This window comes from Apiospora marii, assembly GCF_038362585.1.
Source record: "Apiospora marii strain CBS 49790 chromosome Unknown utg000002l_segment0_segment0, whole genome shotgun sequence".
Lineage (NCBI taxonomy): Eukaryota > Fungi > Ascomycota > Sordariomycetes > Amphisphaeriales > Apiosporaceae > Apiospora > Apiospora marii.
In genome coordinates, this window is record NW_027117373.1 from 4,313,954 (window position 1) to 4,332,522 (window position 18,569).

The following is an 18,569-nucleotide window of genomic DNA, read 5'->3' on the forward strand; positions in this document are numbered from 1 at the left end:
CACCCCTTGCTGCTCCCGCGTTTTAGGGGCTTCCCACTCGTTCTCGACTGCCTCTAGAACATCACCGGGGGCTGGGTCTGCCTGATCGACTCTAATGGTTAGGGATCCTAACGCCTCTGCTGGCCGACCGGCTGCCGCTTCATCCCGACCTCACACGCCAACCCAACTGTACGTCTCCCCCCAATTGTTGGCCTTGAATTCGGAACGACGAGAAACATGATCTCTTGGCCTCACACTTCACACTGCACATGAAAAAGGCAGTACAGCAACTCTACATGAATCATTTACTAACCCTGCTCTTGCTGTACTAGGAGCAAGGAAAACATTAATCCGACCCCAAAGACACCTACGAACGACGCTACGGGGACCGCGACAACGCCCTCGTACTCTAACGGTGCAATGCTGAGTGCCTCGTCCTCCAACAACCACACACTATTTTCGTTTGGCCATAACAGTGGTCCAGCCAACGACGATGCAGGCGACCCGACGACAACTTCCTTCGATTTTTTGCCCTCCGTCAGCTTCGACGATCTGCAGAGCAGCCTAGAGTCAGCTTCGACCGACTTCAAGCTAACTCAGTTCCCTTCACCGAACGGCCAGGGTAGCATCTTGGACGATAAGCCTCTAGCAGACAATATGGCCGGTCAACATTCCAGCACCATGCCGACGGCGAGTTCGACGCGTAAGGCCGTTCAGCCAAATTCTACGTCCAGCACTGCTGCGAGTGGAATAAGGCCTACAAGGTCCGGATCTATACTGAGAAGACCGAGCTTGTCGAGCAGGCAGCCCAGCATAGGGTCTAACCCACCAGTCTCGGCCAGTATTGCGGATGCGCCAACAGCGCCAGCGGCCATGAGGAACCGCCGCCAAAGCCATTACCCACCCGTGTCTGGCTCCACCGTGGCAAAGCCACCTAGGAAGTCAATAGGCCCCGGGGTTATAGAGTCCGACTACGGAAACAGAACCGTCCCGAAACGACGTCCTAGTTTGATATCGACGGGCACGGACAAAGAGTCGCTGCGAGTGGCCTTGGACTTTAGCGGCAACACCGGGGCAGGTCAAGCAGGTGATCCCAGCAAAAGTATAGCCGCGCCCAGGGCTGTGAAAACTAAATCCATGCAGCCCCCACAAAGGATAACTGGCAACTTAGCGGTGACGAACAGTAACAGCAACAGCGCCCTCACGCTCACGCCAGATGGGAACCGCAAGTCAATCGCATTTCCCAGGTCACCTAAAGCTGGCGGGGGCGGCTCAACTCCGGGCTCGGCGAAACGCGCTTCAGTCATGCCTGGACATCTCTCGGGGCTTGGTGCACGAACTATTTCCCCGACGGACGCTCAGCGAATGAAGCGCATGTCTATGCATCAGTCTCAGAGCATGCCACAGGTTACGAACGTACAGCCGCCGCCGGCCACTGAGACTCGACCCTCCTCGCGTTCCCCCTCCATGATACCTCGAAAGACGTCTACGCCCTCTTCTTCGAGGACCACCCCTGACATGAACAGGAAGTCGTACAGCTCCGGCCTGTCTGTCAACTCTACAACAAGCTTTAACACGCACAGGACGTCGACCGGGTCCATTCAGCAGCGGGCCGCTGCACAAAATACAGCGAATTCGAGGCTACCAGCTCCCAAAACTCTTTCCGTCAATAGCAGTGCGCCACCTGCGGAAGGCGATGAGGATGTACCACCAGTACCTGCTATCCCTAAAGCCTACGAATCGCCCAAGGACGGCCCTCCAGAAATGTCATTCTTGGATAAGCGGAAATCGAACTATGCGTTTGATGCCAGCAGTATCGCTAGTTCCTCAACTGGGACTCTGTCTAGTGCGCCTTCTTTTGATACCGTCGGCCCTGCACAGAATACGCCCAGCACTAGGAAGCAGCCGCGGAAGGCGGCGGGCGGTGCCTCGTCAGATATAGAGGTGAAGGTTACCCCGACTCAGCAGAAGAAGAAGAACCTGGCACCTCTCCGGCTTCCACCCATCAATCTCGGCCCGCTCAGTACTCCTACCGCATCGAAGATAGCAGCACTGAAGGAGCCAGTCAATCGGACCGAGAAAACGAGCCCGCCCCCTGAACGAATGATCCCAAAGACTCCGACAACGCCGATGACTGCATCCAAGAGCTCCTTTTTCTCGAGGCGCCCCGAAAAGGATACCGAGAAATCGACCATCCGCAGCAGCACCTCTACCAACCATGTCTCTCTGGACAGTCCGGGCGTAGCCGGGGCTACAAGTTCATCCGAATCTTTGATGGAACCGGCCACGATCAAGGCAGCACGACAACCAGCTGCGTCACCTTTTCTCTCGTCATCGGTGCCAAAGGTCAGTGCCGATTTTGGTGCCGAGCTTGCCAGAGCTAAGGCAAACGCGGGTGCGAATAAGTCGGCTGCTTTGGAAGCCGCTCCGGAGGTGAAGCCTCAACAAAAGCCCTCTGGGCCACGCGCACAGAAGGCAAGCAAGCCAGCAAACAAGTCGCCGCCCCCAGCGCCAGCAAGCCCGGAAGAACAGGAACCCCCCACTCCCTCTTCTATGAGCTCGTTAAGGCGGAAGCTGAGTTTGTCGTGGAAGCGGAGCACCTCTAAGAGCAGCAACCATCCCTCGAATGCTGCAGGTGAGAATGCGTCCAGCCATGCCCGCCAAGATAGCATGCCGCCACCCCGGATACCCATATCCGCAACGTTGGGCTCGATGAAGGCATCAAGCCCCAGTCATGCGTCGAAACCTTCGGGGTCGTACTTGGATACGAGGAGGAGAAAGAGCTCGGCGTCGAGCCTCACTGCAATCATGACGCAAGAGAGAAATGCAAAGAAAGCACAGGAAGCCGGCAATAATTCCATGGTCGAGACATCTTCAACTAGCCGGACTTCATCGGTTCAGAGGATGTTGCGCCCTCGGCCGTCCGCTGCCACGATCAAGACCAATGACCCGTACACTGCGGAGCTCGACAAGGACGATATGGTGGCCGAAGAAGAGATGAAGAAGCTGGCGTCAAGACGCAAGGAGACGGAGCTCGCCGCTAGGACTCTGGATGCTCTGCGCAAGAGAGCCACACCAAAGGAGAGGGTCGGCTCGCACGAAGCCATTCGGATTGCCATGCTGAACATTTACGAAAGAGGCGAAATTGTCGATTATAACGATGTATACTTCTGCGGCACGCAGAATGCTGCTAAGGTCGTTGGCGATCTGAAATCCAGTGCGCCCAACTTCGGCTATGATGATGAGCGGGGCGACTATTCCATAGTCGTTGGCGACCATCTTTCATACCGTTATGAAATCGTGGATGTCCTGGGCAAAGGCAGTTTCGGCCAGGTTGTACGATGCATCGACCACAAAACTGGTGTCCTGGTAGCCGTCAAGATTATCCGCAACAAGAAGAGGTTCCATCAGCAAGCCCTAGTCGAAGTCAACATCCTCCAGAAGCTTCGCGAGTGGGATTCCAAAAACAGGCACAGCATGGTTAACTTCACCCACAGCTTCTACTTCCGTGGTCATCTCTGCATCTCCACTGAACTGCTGGACATGAACCTCTACGAGTTCATCAAGTCTAATGCATTCCGTGGCTTCTCGCTGAAACTCATACGGCGCTTCACCAAGCAGATGCTCAGTTCCCTCAACCTCCTCAAGCAACACAAGGTGATCCACTGCGATCTTAAGCCCGAGAACATCCTACTTCGACACCCAATGCATTCCGAGATCAAGGTCATCGACTTTGGGTCGAGCTGCTTCGAGAACGAAAAGGTTTATACGTACATCCAATCGCGTTTCTACCGGTCACCCGAGGTTATTCTGGGTATGACCTACGGACTGCCAATTGACATGTGGAGTCTTGGATGCATCCTCGCTGAGCTATACACCGGTGTTCCCATCTTCCCAGGCGAGAACGAGCAGGAACAGTTGGCGTGTATTATGGAGGTTTTCGGCCCACCGGAGAAGCATTTGATTGAAAAGAGCACCAGGAAGAAGTTGTTCTTTGACTCGATGGGCAAGCCACGCTTGACCGTCTCTTCAAAGGGACGACGGAGGAGGCCGTCGTCCAAAACCCTCCAGCAGGCGCTGAAGTGTGATGATGAGCCATTCCTGGATTTCTTGGCTCGGTGTCTGAGGTGGGACCCCGATAGACGAATCAAGCCCGAGGAGGCCATCCGCCATGAGTTCATTACTGGCCAGAAGGCCCCCATGGGCTTTGTGCGAGCTCGCGATACCACAGCGTCTCCCATCAAGCGACACAACACCGTTGCATCATCGCGGCCATTGCCAGATCCACCAGCGTCCACAAGGACTATACCGCCAGTACGCGCTCGTGAAGTCACCGCTGCAAGCCCTCACAAGCAGCAGCCAGCAGGACCTCGGCGAGCGTCTGGCATCAACGGGCCTTTCAATTCGGCTGGAGTGAAGCGTACCAGCACAGGCACGGCACAAACCAGCGGCGGATCAACCGCAGCCAGTGCTGGAAGCAGCCTGCCTCGGGTCACCGGTCGGGTTGTTAGCGGCAGCAAAGACTTGGCTTCGGCAGGTGCCAATGCTGCAATGAGCAGACGCGCATAGACAGTGATGTATACAAGCATGTTATTATGGGAGGTGGTGGCAGGCGACAGTCGGAGTTTGAACCCTGAGCGAATGGGCATGAAAGACCAAGTGCTTTGATGGTGTATTACGTGTCAGTTGGTTGCATAGACATGTTGTTCCAGGCGCAAAATATACCTTTTCTTACTTTTTTTTGTTACCCATTCCCCTTGCTATATACAATTGGACGAACGCGGTCACGAACGAAAAACCCTGGCACGAACTCTCTCGCTTTTGACGTCTCCCGACTCCTACTCGAGCCACGAAGGAATCAAGAAAGACACGGTGAAACGAAAGGCACATGGTTTCGGAGCAAAGGGTGTTTGATACTTTCATGACGAAAAAAACTGCACATACTTTGTATCATAATATTTTCATAATGAGTCGAGAGAGCAGACGTGGGAATGCGGTGCCCATCGTGATGAGAGCAAGGCGGGGGGAGGGATGAATGTGAGGGGGGCGAGGAACCGGCGACGACACTGTGCTCCCCAGGGAGAGATGAGCAAGTCACAGATGGACAGGATAGATTTGGAACTCTGTGTTTATCTCCCACGCTCTCAGTGACGGCGGCCGATGGGATAGGAGAAGGCGGAGGAGGACATTCGAGACTCTCTGTATTACTAGCCGCCGCCGCAGCAGCAAAAGAAATAGCCGGCAGGATACTTTTCGAAGAACTTCTACTACTACATACGCGACTATGGAAACAACGGGAGAGAGACAATCAATTTTCCTCCCCGCCTTACCTGGCTTACACCGCTTTTGTTCTATCTTAACTCGGGTCGGCCTTTTAGGGACGACGAGCGCCGGGGGAAAGGGGGGCCGAGTTGGGAAAGGAAGTACTAGCTATGTAGTTACGTGGATGCCTATAGCGGTATTCCTCGTAGAACCAAATCTACCTAGACGATAAGAAAAAATCCGATGTGGTTCCCTCTCGGTATTTCGTATCGTCTGTCAGCGTGCGTAGAATCGATTCTTTTCGTCGTGAGGCTATTGGACCGGCTGCCAGCTACTCACTGCAATAGAGTAAAAGAGAGGGACTATCAGGGGTGCCCAGTTGCCCACTCACGTCTGACTCAATATATGACTTGCTCATTCCTGTCATCGACTTGGAGAGGCAAGCAGAATCGGCCCGAAACATATCTCCAATACGGACAACACGAATTGCAGATGGAAAATGATTTAGAGGAGCCTAGAAACCACAAAGGATACGGGATTCAATTGTACTTGTACTCTGTCTTCTATCCGGACACCCTCTACCGGTCTATAGATGGCACCTCATAGCGATGATAGTAGGTAGTATTCTGGTTCTCGTCACCGGTTCAAGTCACTTTGGTTTTCGTATCCTCCGACATCTACTATCTCTTATTGGCCACCGGGTAAGACCTGGAGATATACATGCACCAGGACCTGCAGATTTACGCGATGTTACCATTTTCATTGGTAGCATGAATCAGACCTTGCTGCTCGACTTCCTCCAATCCCACACATAGGGATCGACTGCAGCTGGATCGCGTCGAGCAGCTCACGCCCAAGCCCTACGAATCGCGCTCGCACACCGAAGAGAGCTGAACATGCACACACCTTGTTCGGGTCCTTGACCACGACGAAGAGATGGCCGGCGGCAAGTTGGCAGAATACGATACCTGAGCCACGACAATAGCCTATACTTAGCACCGAGATCAACAAATGCGCGTTCGAGGTTCCATCCGGCCTGCGCCACAGCCCGCAGGCTCCAAGGCACCTGAAGAATAGCAAAACAGGTCATCGCCGATGTAACCAAATGTCGGCGAGGGGTATGGGTTCTAGTAAGTAGTCAGAATATCTGTACCCATCTCTCGTGTAACCGAAGGAAGAACCCGGCCGGGGGTCGCCACCAGACATGGCAGCAAAGCTCAGCTTGGAGGGAACCCCTCCCCCCTGGAACCCAAAAGAAAACTGGCTTCGGTGTGTCTTCACAGCATCAGCCGATAAGACAATGTGAAACCGATAGGAATCCGTGTATTGGCTGAGCAGCGTACGGCGTGTCCTATACTGCCTAGAGGATTCGGCCCGAACTATTCTGGGCTGAGCGCCTCATGAGTGACTGCAGATTCAACCCTCGCAGAATCAAGACCGTTTCAGCAAAACAGCAGCAGCAGCAGCCAAAGCTGATTGCGTTTGGCATGAGTGGAATTTGCGTTTGCTGCGCCAGTGGACGAACAAAGCCGCGGAGGGGGAGTAGACAGTATTCCCACCCGTGTCTCATGCAGCCAGTCCCGGGCTGGTAAGCGGGAATCTGCCACCGGTACCAGGCGGGGAGCGTTTTCAGCTGTCAGCGGGCAGAGCCCTGCATCGTATCTCGATATAGATAGGCACAACGTCGCTTCGAGTCACGACGGGGAAGCGATTGATTGCCCAATGAGCTGGTGAAATGCATTCGCATGCATTTGCTTGGCTTTGCCTGGCCGATAGCCCAGGTTTTTGGCTTCGAGACTAGACGTATATGTGAGCTGCAGTCATCATATTCGAGTTCAGTTGGGGGGTATCGCTGGAGCCATCACCAGATATTATTCCTCAGGCCTCCCTCACCCCAGTTCAGCTGATGCGACCAAGTTTTCTCCATGTTGCGGTGCGGTGAACCAGAAGCGGTTCAAGAGGTAGCGTCAAGACTCTTGGCGAGAGTAAGATGGCCAGATGCATAGAAGGATTAGCCGCGCGAGGGCTGACAGCCAGTCCCGTCCATCATTGCCGAGAATGGAGATGGATCTCACAGAGTGCGTGGATCTAGGAACCTGCAACGGTCTGGCAACCCGCGATAAAGTGAGGAGAATAAAGAGCCAATGAAAAATCGGCGTACCCAATCCCCTTGCGCGAGGGATCGAATGGCCGCACTTGCTTCTTCTCTGGCCCGGCATGCTAAGCCTTGCGGTGGCATGTTAAAGGATTCCAGCACTAACCTGATCAGGTCTTATTCCTCATAAGCAACCTTGGTCGCGAGCCTGCAACTGAGGCTGAGCCGGAGCTGGGTTGTTGCTGGTAATGAACGAATTGGCCAAAACTTGGTAAAAAAGAAAACCCCAATGTGCAAGTATCGTAGCAATTGCGCGATCAAAGCCAGGAATGTTGATCTAGGATGCCTTGGTTCCGCAGGTGCTTGCTGCGCCGTTAACCTACCTACCTGTAGGCAAGACATGGTGATGTCGAGCAGGACAGCGGAGGCCGAACCAACGTAGGAAAGCGGCAGCAGTAGCAGCCTCCGTGTCCTGCATGTTGCTGCCTAAGGAATGTAGACGGCCGTCGGCAGTCAGTTGGTCTGTTGGCGACAAGTGGCCCGACTTAGTCTTGTCTTGTCTGATGAACGATATGAATAGAGGCAGCGTCGAGTCACGATGTAGGCGGCAACTCCGGCGATATCGGTGGGGCAAACGCCGGGGGTGCGTTGCCGGTGTCCTGCAGAGTCAGAACTGGCCAGGTTAGCAGTAATAGAAGAGCCAATGGAAAAGGCAGCCTTGTTTCCTGAGGCTCTCGTCAGACTGGATTGCTGGTGTACCGTGATCTTTCGCTTTTGGGTGGTGTTGTTGTTAGTGCGGTTTTGGATAGTGGTTTCCCTTCGTGTCCGTGGCGCAGTAGGGTCTGGCGTGCTTTGGTGGGCGGTGGATGACGGATGGTGGATGGTGGATGGCTTGAAACAGAAACAGGTGAGCGAGAGAGAGCTATCTCGACTTGCATATAGGCAGCATAGCTAGCATGGGCCCCAGGTGCGGCTGATTGGGTGTCTTGCGAGATGCGATGCAAATCCCCCACAACTGGCAAAGCCGGTGAAATTGAGGGAGGGCTCCCCAAGATACCCGTCCAGCTTCAATTGCGTTTGCGGTCATCATCATAGGTTGATGTCCAGTTTGATGTTCATGGTGCGTGAATGCTGCAGGAGGCCAAGGCCGTGGGGGATGATGCGACAGCGAAACCGAGGTGCGAAGTGCGCCATTCATCATATGACTGGCTGGCAGGTATACAAGTTGAGCAAAGTAGCATAGATCTGGATCAATCGGTACGGCAATCTTGATGATGACTCCCGACCATTTGGGACAGCGCCGTGCTGTGCAACCACACATCCCAAATACTCACCCACCTCCTGGGCAACCGGAGCGCAGCACGGCGTAGGGCTGGCTGGCTGGCCGGAGAACCTGTAGATCTGTTCTGCACTTGGCTCCATACACATGTAGCCAAGCCAAGTCCTGCATTGGATGGCGACCGAGGGGAAAAGTCAACCTAGGGGTTTCGCACGCATATGCGGGCAAGGGAGGCTTTTCGACATTACTAAATCTAGACGTCTTCGCCTTATCAGTCAGTCATGGACCCCAACGTGCCTGCCTAGTCATGGCCGTCGGTGTTCTTCAAATTGGCTAACTCTCATGCCAATGTAGAACTGGGGGCCGTTAATGATGGCAAATCTCGAGGATAGGCCATACACGTGCCGTGGTCAGCAGCTTCTCACCCCCCGATGCTGAGCTCTTTTTTTCTTGTCTTTTTTTGTCTTGAATACATGGCCATCTTGTTGTTCTTCTTGTTCGTATCACGACCGAAATTTTCGAAGCTGCATTGCTGCAGATAAGAAACATGTTGAAGCGAAAAGGGCCAGCCATGGCTCCCAGTATGCAGTATGCGCACACTAAGCTGATTGGGCTGTACGACCACTGAGATTGCACTGTAACACCATGGCCGTTCCCGCTTAGTATATGGAAAAGATGATTGATGAGAATGGGAAAAAAACACCATGGCCCCTCCTGCTTCCCGGTCCGTTGCCGAGGTACGTAGGGTTGAGTGGAAACCCCGGCACCGCTACGACTCACATGACACGGAGTGGCACCGTTCGTTTCCGCTGGGAGGCCCAGAGACCTAAGACTCATACGCCGCTGGGGGGTGTAAGTAGGTAACCTCTATTGGGTAAGATACGTGCCTGGAATATATGCATACATTAGTGCCGGCGTCTCTCTGCCTGGGTGCTGGGTCCTAACCAAGGTTGATATCCACAAGGCGATGTCCCAGAAGAATGAATGACGGGCATCTCTGTACTCCGTACGCTGGCGGGCATTGCAGGGTGGATTCGACTATGCCACTCAAAAGCTCCAGTTGCCAGTGCACCTCCATTGCTCCTCTGCACCACTTCGCTATCCACAGCGGATCTGTCATAGTAGCCCGTGCTATACTGTGACCGTATCCCGGCAGGTGTCATTACGTAGCCATTTGGCAAATGGGTAGTTGGCTGCTTGGGTATGAGGTAGGTAGCCCAATGCATGAAACCGTTTCCGCTTTCGCCAGAAACAACGTGATTGAAACCAAGGCAAGCCACTCGACTTTCCAGCCGTACGGCGCCCAATGGCAGGCCAAGCAACCTGGATTGCCTCCAGGATACATGGCACAGCCTCTCACAACCCCTGCCTTATCAACCAGCCCATTGCACATTAGTACCTGCTGGCATGTACCCAGAAGCGCATCTGTCAGCGCCAACGACTATCCATGCCATACCTTATTCCAAATCGGACCAAGTGCGTTCTATCCCTAACAGACGTCGTCGGTAGCGTCATCATCCATACTTGCACGTGGTGTCGTGTTCTGTTAGATCGAATGCCACCAAAGGACGTCGCATGGGAGGGCATAGGAGTGCCAATGGGCCATATTGGGGCTGACCACCACTTGTGTGTCGCAATTGCCCCATGCTGCTTCTATCCGGCATTTCTGCGTTGGAGGTGAGATGAGATGACGACTTCTTCATCATCATCGTGAACGGCCAAAAACGGCGAGTTAGTAGCGGGGAAGCCACAACGGGTGAGAATATACGATTGCACCATGAATGCTCAGCCACAGCTTGTTTCTGTTTCCGTACCGGTCGTCAAGTGGTCTAGACAGCTACTTACTTGCATCAATGCCCGGTAATCAGAGAGCAAAGATATATTGACGGGTGGGGGCCGCTCCAGCTGGCCTCCCGCTACACCACATGCAGCTAAGTAATATGACGTCTCGTTCGTTGTTTCTCAAATGATACCTGCCTGCCAGACAAATACGGATCTGGCATGCACCTCATCAGTCACCAGTGGGGCTCAAGCAGCGAGCGTGGGTATATACTCTGAAACAAATCATGTACCCATCAAACAATTGAGGCAGACCGAAAAAGAAAGCAGAAAAACTACCAATGAAAATGATTCCTAATTTTATTTTCGGTTTATTGATAGAAAGGCAGATTTCACCTGGTTGCGTGATCCGGTTCGGGTCTGGGTGCTGTGCCATTTGATTCGACCTTTCTATGTACCTAAGTCCTACAAGGGTCCTACCACCTAACCTTCCTTCGTGCCTTCCTTCCTTGGGAATACGGATGGCCGTCCGACAGCAAGAGTGACCGCAGCCGTTGATTTGGACCCCGACTCCCGGCATGGGAGGCGTTCAATGCCCAAGGTCGAGACTTGAAACGCTCATGGGCAGAGAAACGGGCTCAGATTAGGCTCCTGCCAGTTTGCAACGACCGCCACCCGCCTATCCGCCTATCCCCGTCCCCTTACTTCCATCCTATCCCGCAAGCTCCGGTACTTCGAGGGCGGGATACATAGGGACCAGGCCCGAATCCCGTAAGGGCAAAGTACCATTGCGGTATCTGTCGTCGTACACTTGGTGCGAGCGAGGTCTGCAAGAGACCGTATTTGTCATTCACGTGTTGCCTCTTCTGCGTTCTTCTCTACCTCCTGACACTCGACTCTGGCCATCATTCATCATCTTCCCTCGCCAGACATGCGAAGGATGACGCAACCGCCGTTGGCCTGGTCGTCACATATATGTCCGCTTACTGAAGCAGAAGAGAAGTGCGGCTTAACAAAACAAAGACCGAGCCCAGACTCTTAGTAATTGACTACCACGGTGGAATTAAATGTCGCTGCCAACACGTTAAGTCCTCCCGAAGCCGTAAGATGGCGGGTGGTTGGCCCACAGATTGGCCCGTTTCCGCGCCGATGCAGATTGGCGTTTCTAGAAAAAGCATCAACACTGGAGTCGTGGGTGCATACCTACACACACACGCACGCACATTGACCTACATGATGTAGGTACACGTAGCGTAGCGGGTGCAGGTCTGCGAGATTTCTCCTGTGATCGCTGATGCTGATCGTTGCATCAATGCATCGTTCTCGGCACTGCAAGAAAGCGACACACTGCAGCCGCCTGCCTAAGTACCTAATTCAAATTGATTGTTCTATCTACTCCTGCTTGGCCGCGCTGTCAATCCAAATCCTCCCGCGCTGCCACTTTGGCGGATTGAACCGCGTCCAGTAACGGGAACGGGGGTGTGATCAGAGAGAGGGAGAGGGAGAGAACGAGAGTACCCGCCAGTATACTTGCATCTTACATACCTCTCTTCGCTCTCTCTTCGCTCTCTATCGCTCTCTTCCTAATCCATGTTAGCAGCTTATACACACAGCTTGAAGTGCATGGAAGTGACAAGACACTTTTTCTTTTCTCTTTCCCACACCCCCGTGTCAGCTCATCCCCCATCTCTACATACTTGATCTCACAACACTCAATCTGTACTCAGAACCACCTGGCCATACCGGCCCCTCCAGCGCGGGTTTCCTAGAATATTGCGAGTCACACACTCTGGTGTCTTTTTCTCTGGGCCACACCCATCCCGCCAATAATGATCAATGGAGTATGTATGCAAGATGTATAGAGAGGAATGTTCAATGAGTGCTTGTATGTACACTGCTCCCCCTACAGCCCCCTTCCGTCCTCCAGCATACACCCCCCACTGGGGAGTAGCGGTACGGTACTTAGTTTATTAGTTCCAACCACCAAACACGGGCCCTGGCACCCCACCAAACAAACGGCTTCCAGGATGGCACTTCCACTAGAGATTCCTCCTCCTCACCTGAATGCCCGAAGAACGAAGGGGACTCCACCTGCAAAAACGAACCTAACCTAATCCCCCAATAGGTACCTACCTGACCTGGCCAAAAAAAATAAAGCGGAACCAACAAAGTACTTACAGCACTTTCTCTCATCACGAACCTGTCTTCGCTCTCCTCTACTCCTCCCGCTGCTTGCTGCGCCTAGTCCTTTTACTCATCATTGCAAGGCACCCTGCCGCATAACCCCTGCGCCCTATTGTCTGTCCGTCTGTCTAGTGCCTGCCTGTCTGTCTGTCCATCCACCTTGGTCTTGTCCACCAAGCTGTGTTTCTCTTTCCAGCAATGCGTTGTACCTCTGTCTCTTTTTATTTTTCTCTCTAGAACATGCATGCAAGCCGCATGCGAACTGCAGCCCTAGTCGAATATTATGTCTGGTTGTAAGATGAAGTCACTTCGAGCCATCCACCACTGCTGCCTTCTGCGAGCTAACCTAAGCTATCGAGGCCCTTTTTCTGCATGCCGTACCTTGCCTACCAGTGTAGGTAGGTAGGAGGTGGTCAGTCTCGTAGATCGGAGTACCTCCGGGCTTGTACCCTCAGCCAGGCACCAAGCCAGCTATAACAAGGCTGCGATGCCGTCCTCGTCTCCATGGCCGGAAGACCCTTCGACTCACCACACAAACATCACCTGTCACGTTTCCTGCTAATCCAATATATTTCCTTTCGTCTCCGTTCTACCTTCTCTTTCCCTTGTTGTAAACCAGTCTCTCTGTTTACTTCGTTTCTCCTTGCTTCGGTCACTCAAGTGGATTTCACCCACTTACAAGACACAACACCTGCAAACAAACAAACCAGGAAAACCACCCAACATCCAACACTATCCACTCTCGATTTTACTTATACGAATCTGTTGCTCGTTCTCGCCTGCACCTGATCGGCCATACCAACAGGGGTGGCTTCACGACCCCTACGTATTTGTTCGGAAAAGAATTGCTCCCATCTACGCGTCTTCTCACGGCCAACATGTGCTATCAAATAGTCGAGCTCTACTCTGCGTGCCGCTGCTTGTACTATCAGCATGCGGTTGATCGGTGCGCCGCCTACGGCCGGCCCGGTCACCACATCACCCAAAAGACAATCTTGGTGGGATATGCCTGCTCGGCCCATTCATCACAAGGCTATGGAGGCTCCTATGCGTCACAACACACCTATTCCGACTCTGGGTACTACAGCGGTCAATCTTCCAGGAGCGATCGCCGCCACAGGTGAAAAGTACTGTCTTTGGTAATTGGTTGCTGTGCCTGGCATTGTCCACCTCTGCTGGGACTTGACATGCGGGACTGGACTGCCTACCTTTACTCCTTCAGACCGAGAGGCTTGTCGCCGTCGCGCCGGCCGTCACAGCTCTCTCTGCTATTTGTTGGTCACGATTGCATCATGTCAAACTCGGCTTCTCCGGCGCTGCCGGGCCAATGATCAACTGCACGATTCTTGGGACAATCTCGTCTATCTTCGCAATGGAACGGAGGCCACCCAACAGGCTTAGCACGGTTTATCGAAGACGCAACGGCGGATGTCGATACCCCGTTTACACACAACACGTGTCGTGCAGCGCCTGCAACACACGACGATAATAAGGGCCGCGCAACAATTGGCTTCTTCTTCCATTACTGCATTCTTCGATTGGGGCATCTGTTTTTGGGTCAGCATAGCGGCGGTGAAAGACTGATTGCATTGGTGTTCTGGAGGAAGGATATATGATAATGACGGCTAATGGGGACAGGGTTTGACCTGTTCACGGAGGAACCTCGAGACGGAAAGCGAGGGTCGGGTCGGAGCAGCGACATGTTCCCTGACCACAGTTTTTGTTCGTATACAACAGCATTTTGGATTGGGTTTCGCATCGGGCTATACCAGGCGTTAAACGGCGAGCGGGATGTCCTCCTCTCTGGGGATGGACTGGGTTTGGGCATTTGTTTTCATTTTTCATTTTTCCCTTTCTCCCTTCGAATCCTTGTTTTCTTTTTTTTTTTCTACTCTTAGAAGGTGGCATTCTATGTAAAATCAGTCGCATCTCACATTGCTCTGGCAGCAGTGGCTTGTACTCCTGTCCTTTTCTTTTCTTGTCGCGGAGGATGCTGGGAAGAGCGACTGGGCTCGTTCTGCAGGACATTCGTTTAGTGAACGTCGAAAGCTGGTCTTGGACGAACATTTCAATTATCGCAGAATCAGGCAGCTCATCCGTCTGGATACGGAGCGGATGCTTGTTTCTATAGCATCGATCATAGATAGACTTTAGATTACATTGCCCCCATGGAGCGCTTGGCCGCAGAAGCTGCCCTACTTGAGAAATACAAAATCCACTTTCACATCTCTCCGAATGTCACAATTTTTTTGATGCGTTTGCAGCACGCAACAAGTAATGGTTAAGTCAAAGGGCAGCAGAGAAGTGCACTCCTCATGGTCGCACACTTGAGTATCAGGCTATGAACAACATGTCACGACTCTAGGCTATTTGTAGGAACCAGACCATTTGGTCGTCTTTGCTGCGGCCGTCAATATCTTCACCGAAGTAGTGCCCAATTAAGGGAGCAGGTTGAGCTATTTCGGATCGTCGTGCTGTATAGTGGGGGGTTGAGGTTCTAGTCCGGCCCCCGATTGGCTCCTCCTGATTCCCTTTTCCGGACTTTCCATGCTCTGGTGTGACCCAGAAGCGAAGAGGCTCTTCTGCCCTTCACCTCAGCCTCGCATGCCGCTTATAGGGTAACCTAGGTGGGTACCACACAAGATAGAGAAGCGGGCTGGGCTGGGCTGGGCTGGGCTGGGCTGACTAACCACAGGGGTAAAGGGGCTGGGGCTGTTACCAGGACACAGGGACACCGCAATCTGGGAGGAGACAGCGAGCGAGCCCGGCTGCAAGGTACGTGCCACGATATGTAGACGTCTGTGGGAAATTGTGCATATTGGGCCTTCGATGGTGTTGACCATTCCAATGTTCCTCCTATCAAAAGCCGGGCGACGTTGTAAGATGGGAGGGCGGAGTCTACCGCAAGTGGCTCGTTGTGGGGGGTGATTTTGCAGGGACAGGGGAACGGAAATAGGGAAGTAACACGCTATAGGTAGTGATTGGGAGGTTTTAGCGGTGGTGGCCGGTGGGGCTCTTGGTGCTGGGGCTCTTTTTCTCCCCTTTCCCCGAATGAATGTGCCACTACGGGCCCTAAAATAAGACCTATTTTTAGCACCCGTTCAAGTCTGGTTATCTCGACCCGGCCTGGCAACTCCACCTCTAATACTATGTACGAGTATCATCAATTGAAGCTATCTATCGAGTATCAATCGATGGTCTCTTGCGCCCAAACCAAAACTGGCGTGCGATACGGGGATTTCCCCTCGCCAGTGGTCCTCATTTCCTTTTACCCAGACCGAGTCCTGTCGGGGATATCTTTGTCCTGCTGTGTCCTCAGACCACGAACCACAAATGCCCGCACTTGACGTGGCTGGCTACATACTCGCACGAGGTTCCGAAGTGGAAGGAAGACTGTTGGCCTATGTCGTCGGCAGGATGCGGCGCGTGTATTTCGGGGAGCCAGCCGCGCGTATTCTTCCTCCAACTCTTCAAGTGCAGCAAAAAGTTGTGCTATGTGTGTTACCTTCTTTCTGACCCGCATCTGAACTGAACGCAACCTCGATATTTCCAATTTTCTCCCTGTATTGATCCACTACCAAGGCTTACACACATTCTTCTCAATTACCTACATACTCACATTGACTGGACTCGATGGATACTCCGAGCGCGTAAAACCGCAGCAGCTACAGACTCTGGACGCAATGCCTACCAGGAGTCAGTCCCTTTGCCGTATGGTAGGTAAGCTTCGGGGCAGCGGTTCCGCCGCAGTCTATTCTTTTCACGGCTAGGTTGGGGTCCAAATTTGGATCTCACCCCATCAACCACTGCTGATGCCACTCCAGAACCACCCGTCCCAATCTGGCCAGTGGCTTGCTGTAAACCAATTTCTGACTGCCGCTCTTACTAGAGACTCTGCCCAACCCAGTCTTGGCTGGTCTGAGTGAGACAACGTGCGCGCGATGGTAATCCCTGCGCCCCACGTGCTGGCCCTTTTCCCGCATGGTGCGCACCACACCACCAAGCAGGAGAGATGAATGCTCAAATTAGAACATCCATGGCGAATGCGAATTTCCCATGCAATCCGCAATCAGCAACCTGAAAGAGCATAGGCAGGCACTATTGTTCGTCCGGGCGCTTACCCGACCGACGATAAACGGTAACATCTTTCTTCGCTTCGCTTCCAGAATAGATTTCTCGTCAGAAAGTCAGCAGTGACTCTCTCTCGCCAATGGTAGGACTTCCGGAATGACTGACTACCACCAGTGCCTCTGACGAGAGAGTTCCTACCGAGAAGGATAGATCCCGAAATTCTCAGAACCTTGCTACTGGCACACCCGGCGGGAGTACCTACTGGCTTCGAAAGTGTACTTACACGCTACCTACCACGTAGCCATCGCATTCATCGCAAAGACGGTGTCACGATCAAGGAGGCAGTGGTCAACGGAGTCTCTGCCTATCCTAGGCGAGAAGGCATCCTCGGGTCTTGAGGACACCGTGAACCCAAGGCAACTACTCGCCCGGTCCCGACCCCTCACTCAAACCGGTCTACTGGAGGCGTAGGTGATGCCGGCGTTGGATTCTTTACCATGCCAACCGTGGACATAAGCTTCTGACTCCCTTGCGGGTGGCAAGCGCAAAATGGCGGATGAGCAACGAGCTATGGCATTCTGGCGCGCCCGTCAACGAAAGCTTCATCGTCAGAGCAATCAAAGCTTCCGAGTATCCAGGGACTGAGTAAGCACCTAATAGCACCAGCTGGCTTCCCAGAGGTGGGTTGTGGCACTCTGGTCGATGTCCTTACATCCTTCCCGCAGGCCCCTGTCCTAGGCTCTCTGGCGGATTCCCAGGAAGAGCGGCCCCCGGCTGCTGCCTCGGGCTCGAAGACCACGTGAGGCGGCATCTTGGGAGGTTCGCATTGCCACGCGCCCCCAAAGACAACACCGCGTAGAACACTCTGGATTGCCAACTGGGGTTATGAGGATTCTGGGTTGCCATTATAGGGAGGCGTAGGCTGCTGTTGTTGAATGAATGGGCTTTCTGCCAGGTATCAATATAGATGGAGCCCCAGGGCTCATCCACCGAGAGAAGCCTGGCCTGCATCTTATCCTCCTGTGTAATTGCCCCCACACAATCGACTGGTGTGCATAATTGCTATCGGTGGACAGATCTGGAACTTGCGGCAAGGAAGGCGCCATAGACATGGAGCGAAGTGCAGAGCCACCGCCTCTGAAGCAAGTCGGAACAGGCCTGGCTGGTCCCCGTAGCATCCGCGAAGGCGGGGCGTAGTCTGGGATGGGCTGATCCTTCTAATACAGTGGGCACGAAGGAATACTAGGTGTTATAAGTTTTTGGCATCGGATGACGTTCCGGGGTTGTCTGTCAGTTGGATCATATGTATCTATCTGCCTACGATTGCATCGGAGTGGATGACATTCTCGGGGATCACAGTCCCAAGCCAGCTTGCGCCGGTCGCTGGGTGGTGGCGTGCGGGCACGGGGTAGTCATCGGACGTAGTAAGCCGCTAAGGACTAGAGAAGAGTCCTGAGATGCTAGGAGCGCGTCAAGCGTCTGCATTGCCGCCGCTAGCCAACACCCACCTGCTGAGTGCTAGCCGATACTAACATGGCTCCAAGCAAAGTATGCCTTGCAGGATCGGTGGACCGTGGAGATCGGCCAGGTTTACCAGGGAAACCCAGAGCTCGTATATTGTGGATCCGCAACTTTACTTCTTCGAGGCGATGCTTTGTTCCTAAATATGTATAATGGGTTCAAACGGGGTATTATTATTTTATTAGGCGCATCGGTACCGCCAATGTTCATTTCATTTATGGATGAAAGGGATAGCCCCCGAATGCGATTGCTCACTACTCTGCTGTGGGTGCTCGGTGCCGTGTTGTAGCCAAACTTCGGACCCGAAACGGCGCTGGTGACTCTGAATTCTTCTGGGGGACGTCATCTTTGGGTTGCATTTACCTTGCTGCCGATAGCTACTGCTCACAGCCCCGAGAG

At 53.3% G+C, this 18,569-nt stretch overlaps 2 protein-coding genes across 2 annotated transcripts; both read left to right on the plus strand.

Moving 5' to 3' along the window:
* Positions 1-94: 94 nt before the first annotated feature.
* PG985_003057 (uncharacterized protein) lies at positions 95-4,548 on the plus strand (the record flags this gene model as incomplete). Its single annotated transcript, XM_066822826.1, has 2 exons — positions 95-168; positions 312-4,548. 2 exons carry the CDS (start codon positions 95-97, stop codon positions 4,546-4,548), a joined length of 4,311 nt encoding a protein of 1,436 aa, XP_066690258.1.
* Positions 4,549-16,261: 11,713 nt separating this feature from the next.
* PG985_003058 (uncharacterized protein) lies at positions 16,262-17,846 on the plus strand (the record flags this gene model as incomplete). The annotated part of the gene is made up of 5 exons (XM_066822827.1): positions 16,262-16,294; positions 16,403-16,500; positions 16,824-16,903; positions 16,951-17,116; positions 17,726-17,846. 5 exons carry the CDS (start codon positions 16,262-16,264, stop codon positions 17,844-17,846), a joined length of 498 nt encoding a protein of 165 aa, XP_066690259.1.
* Positions 17,847-18,569: the final 723 nt, after the last annotated feature.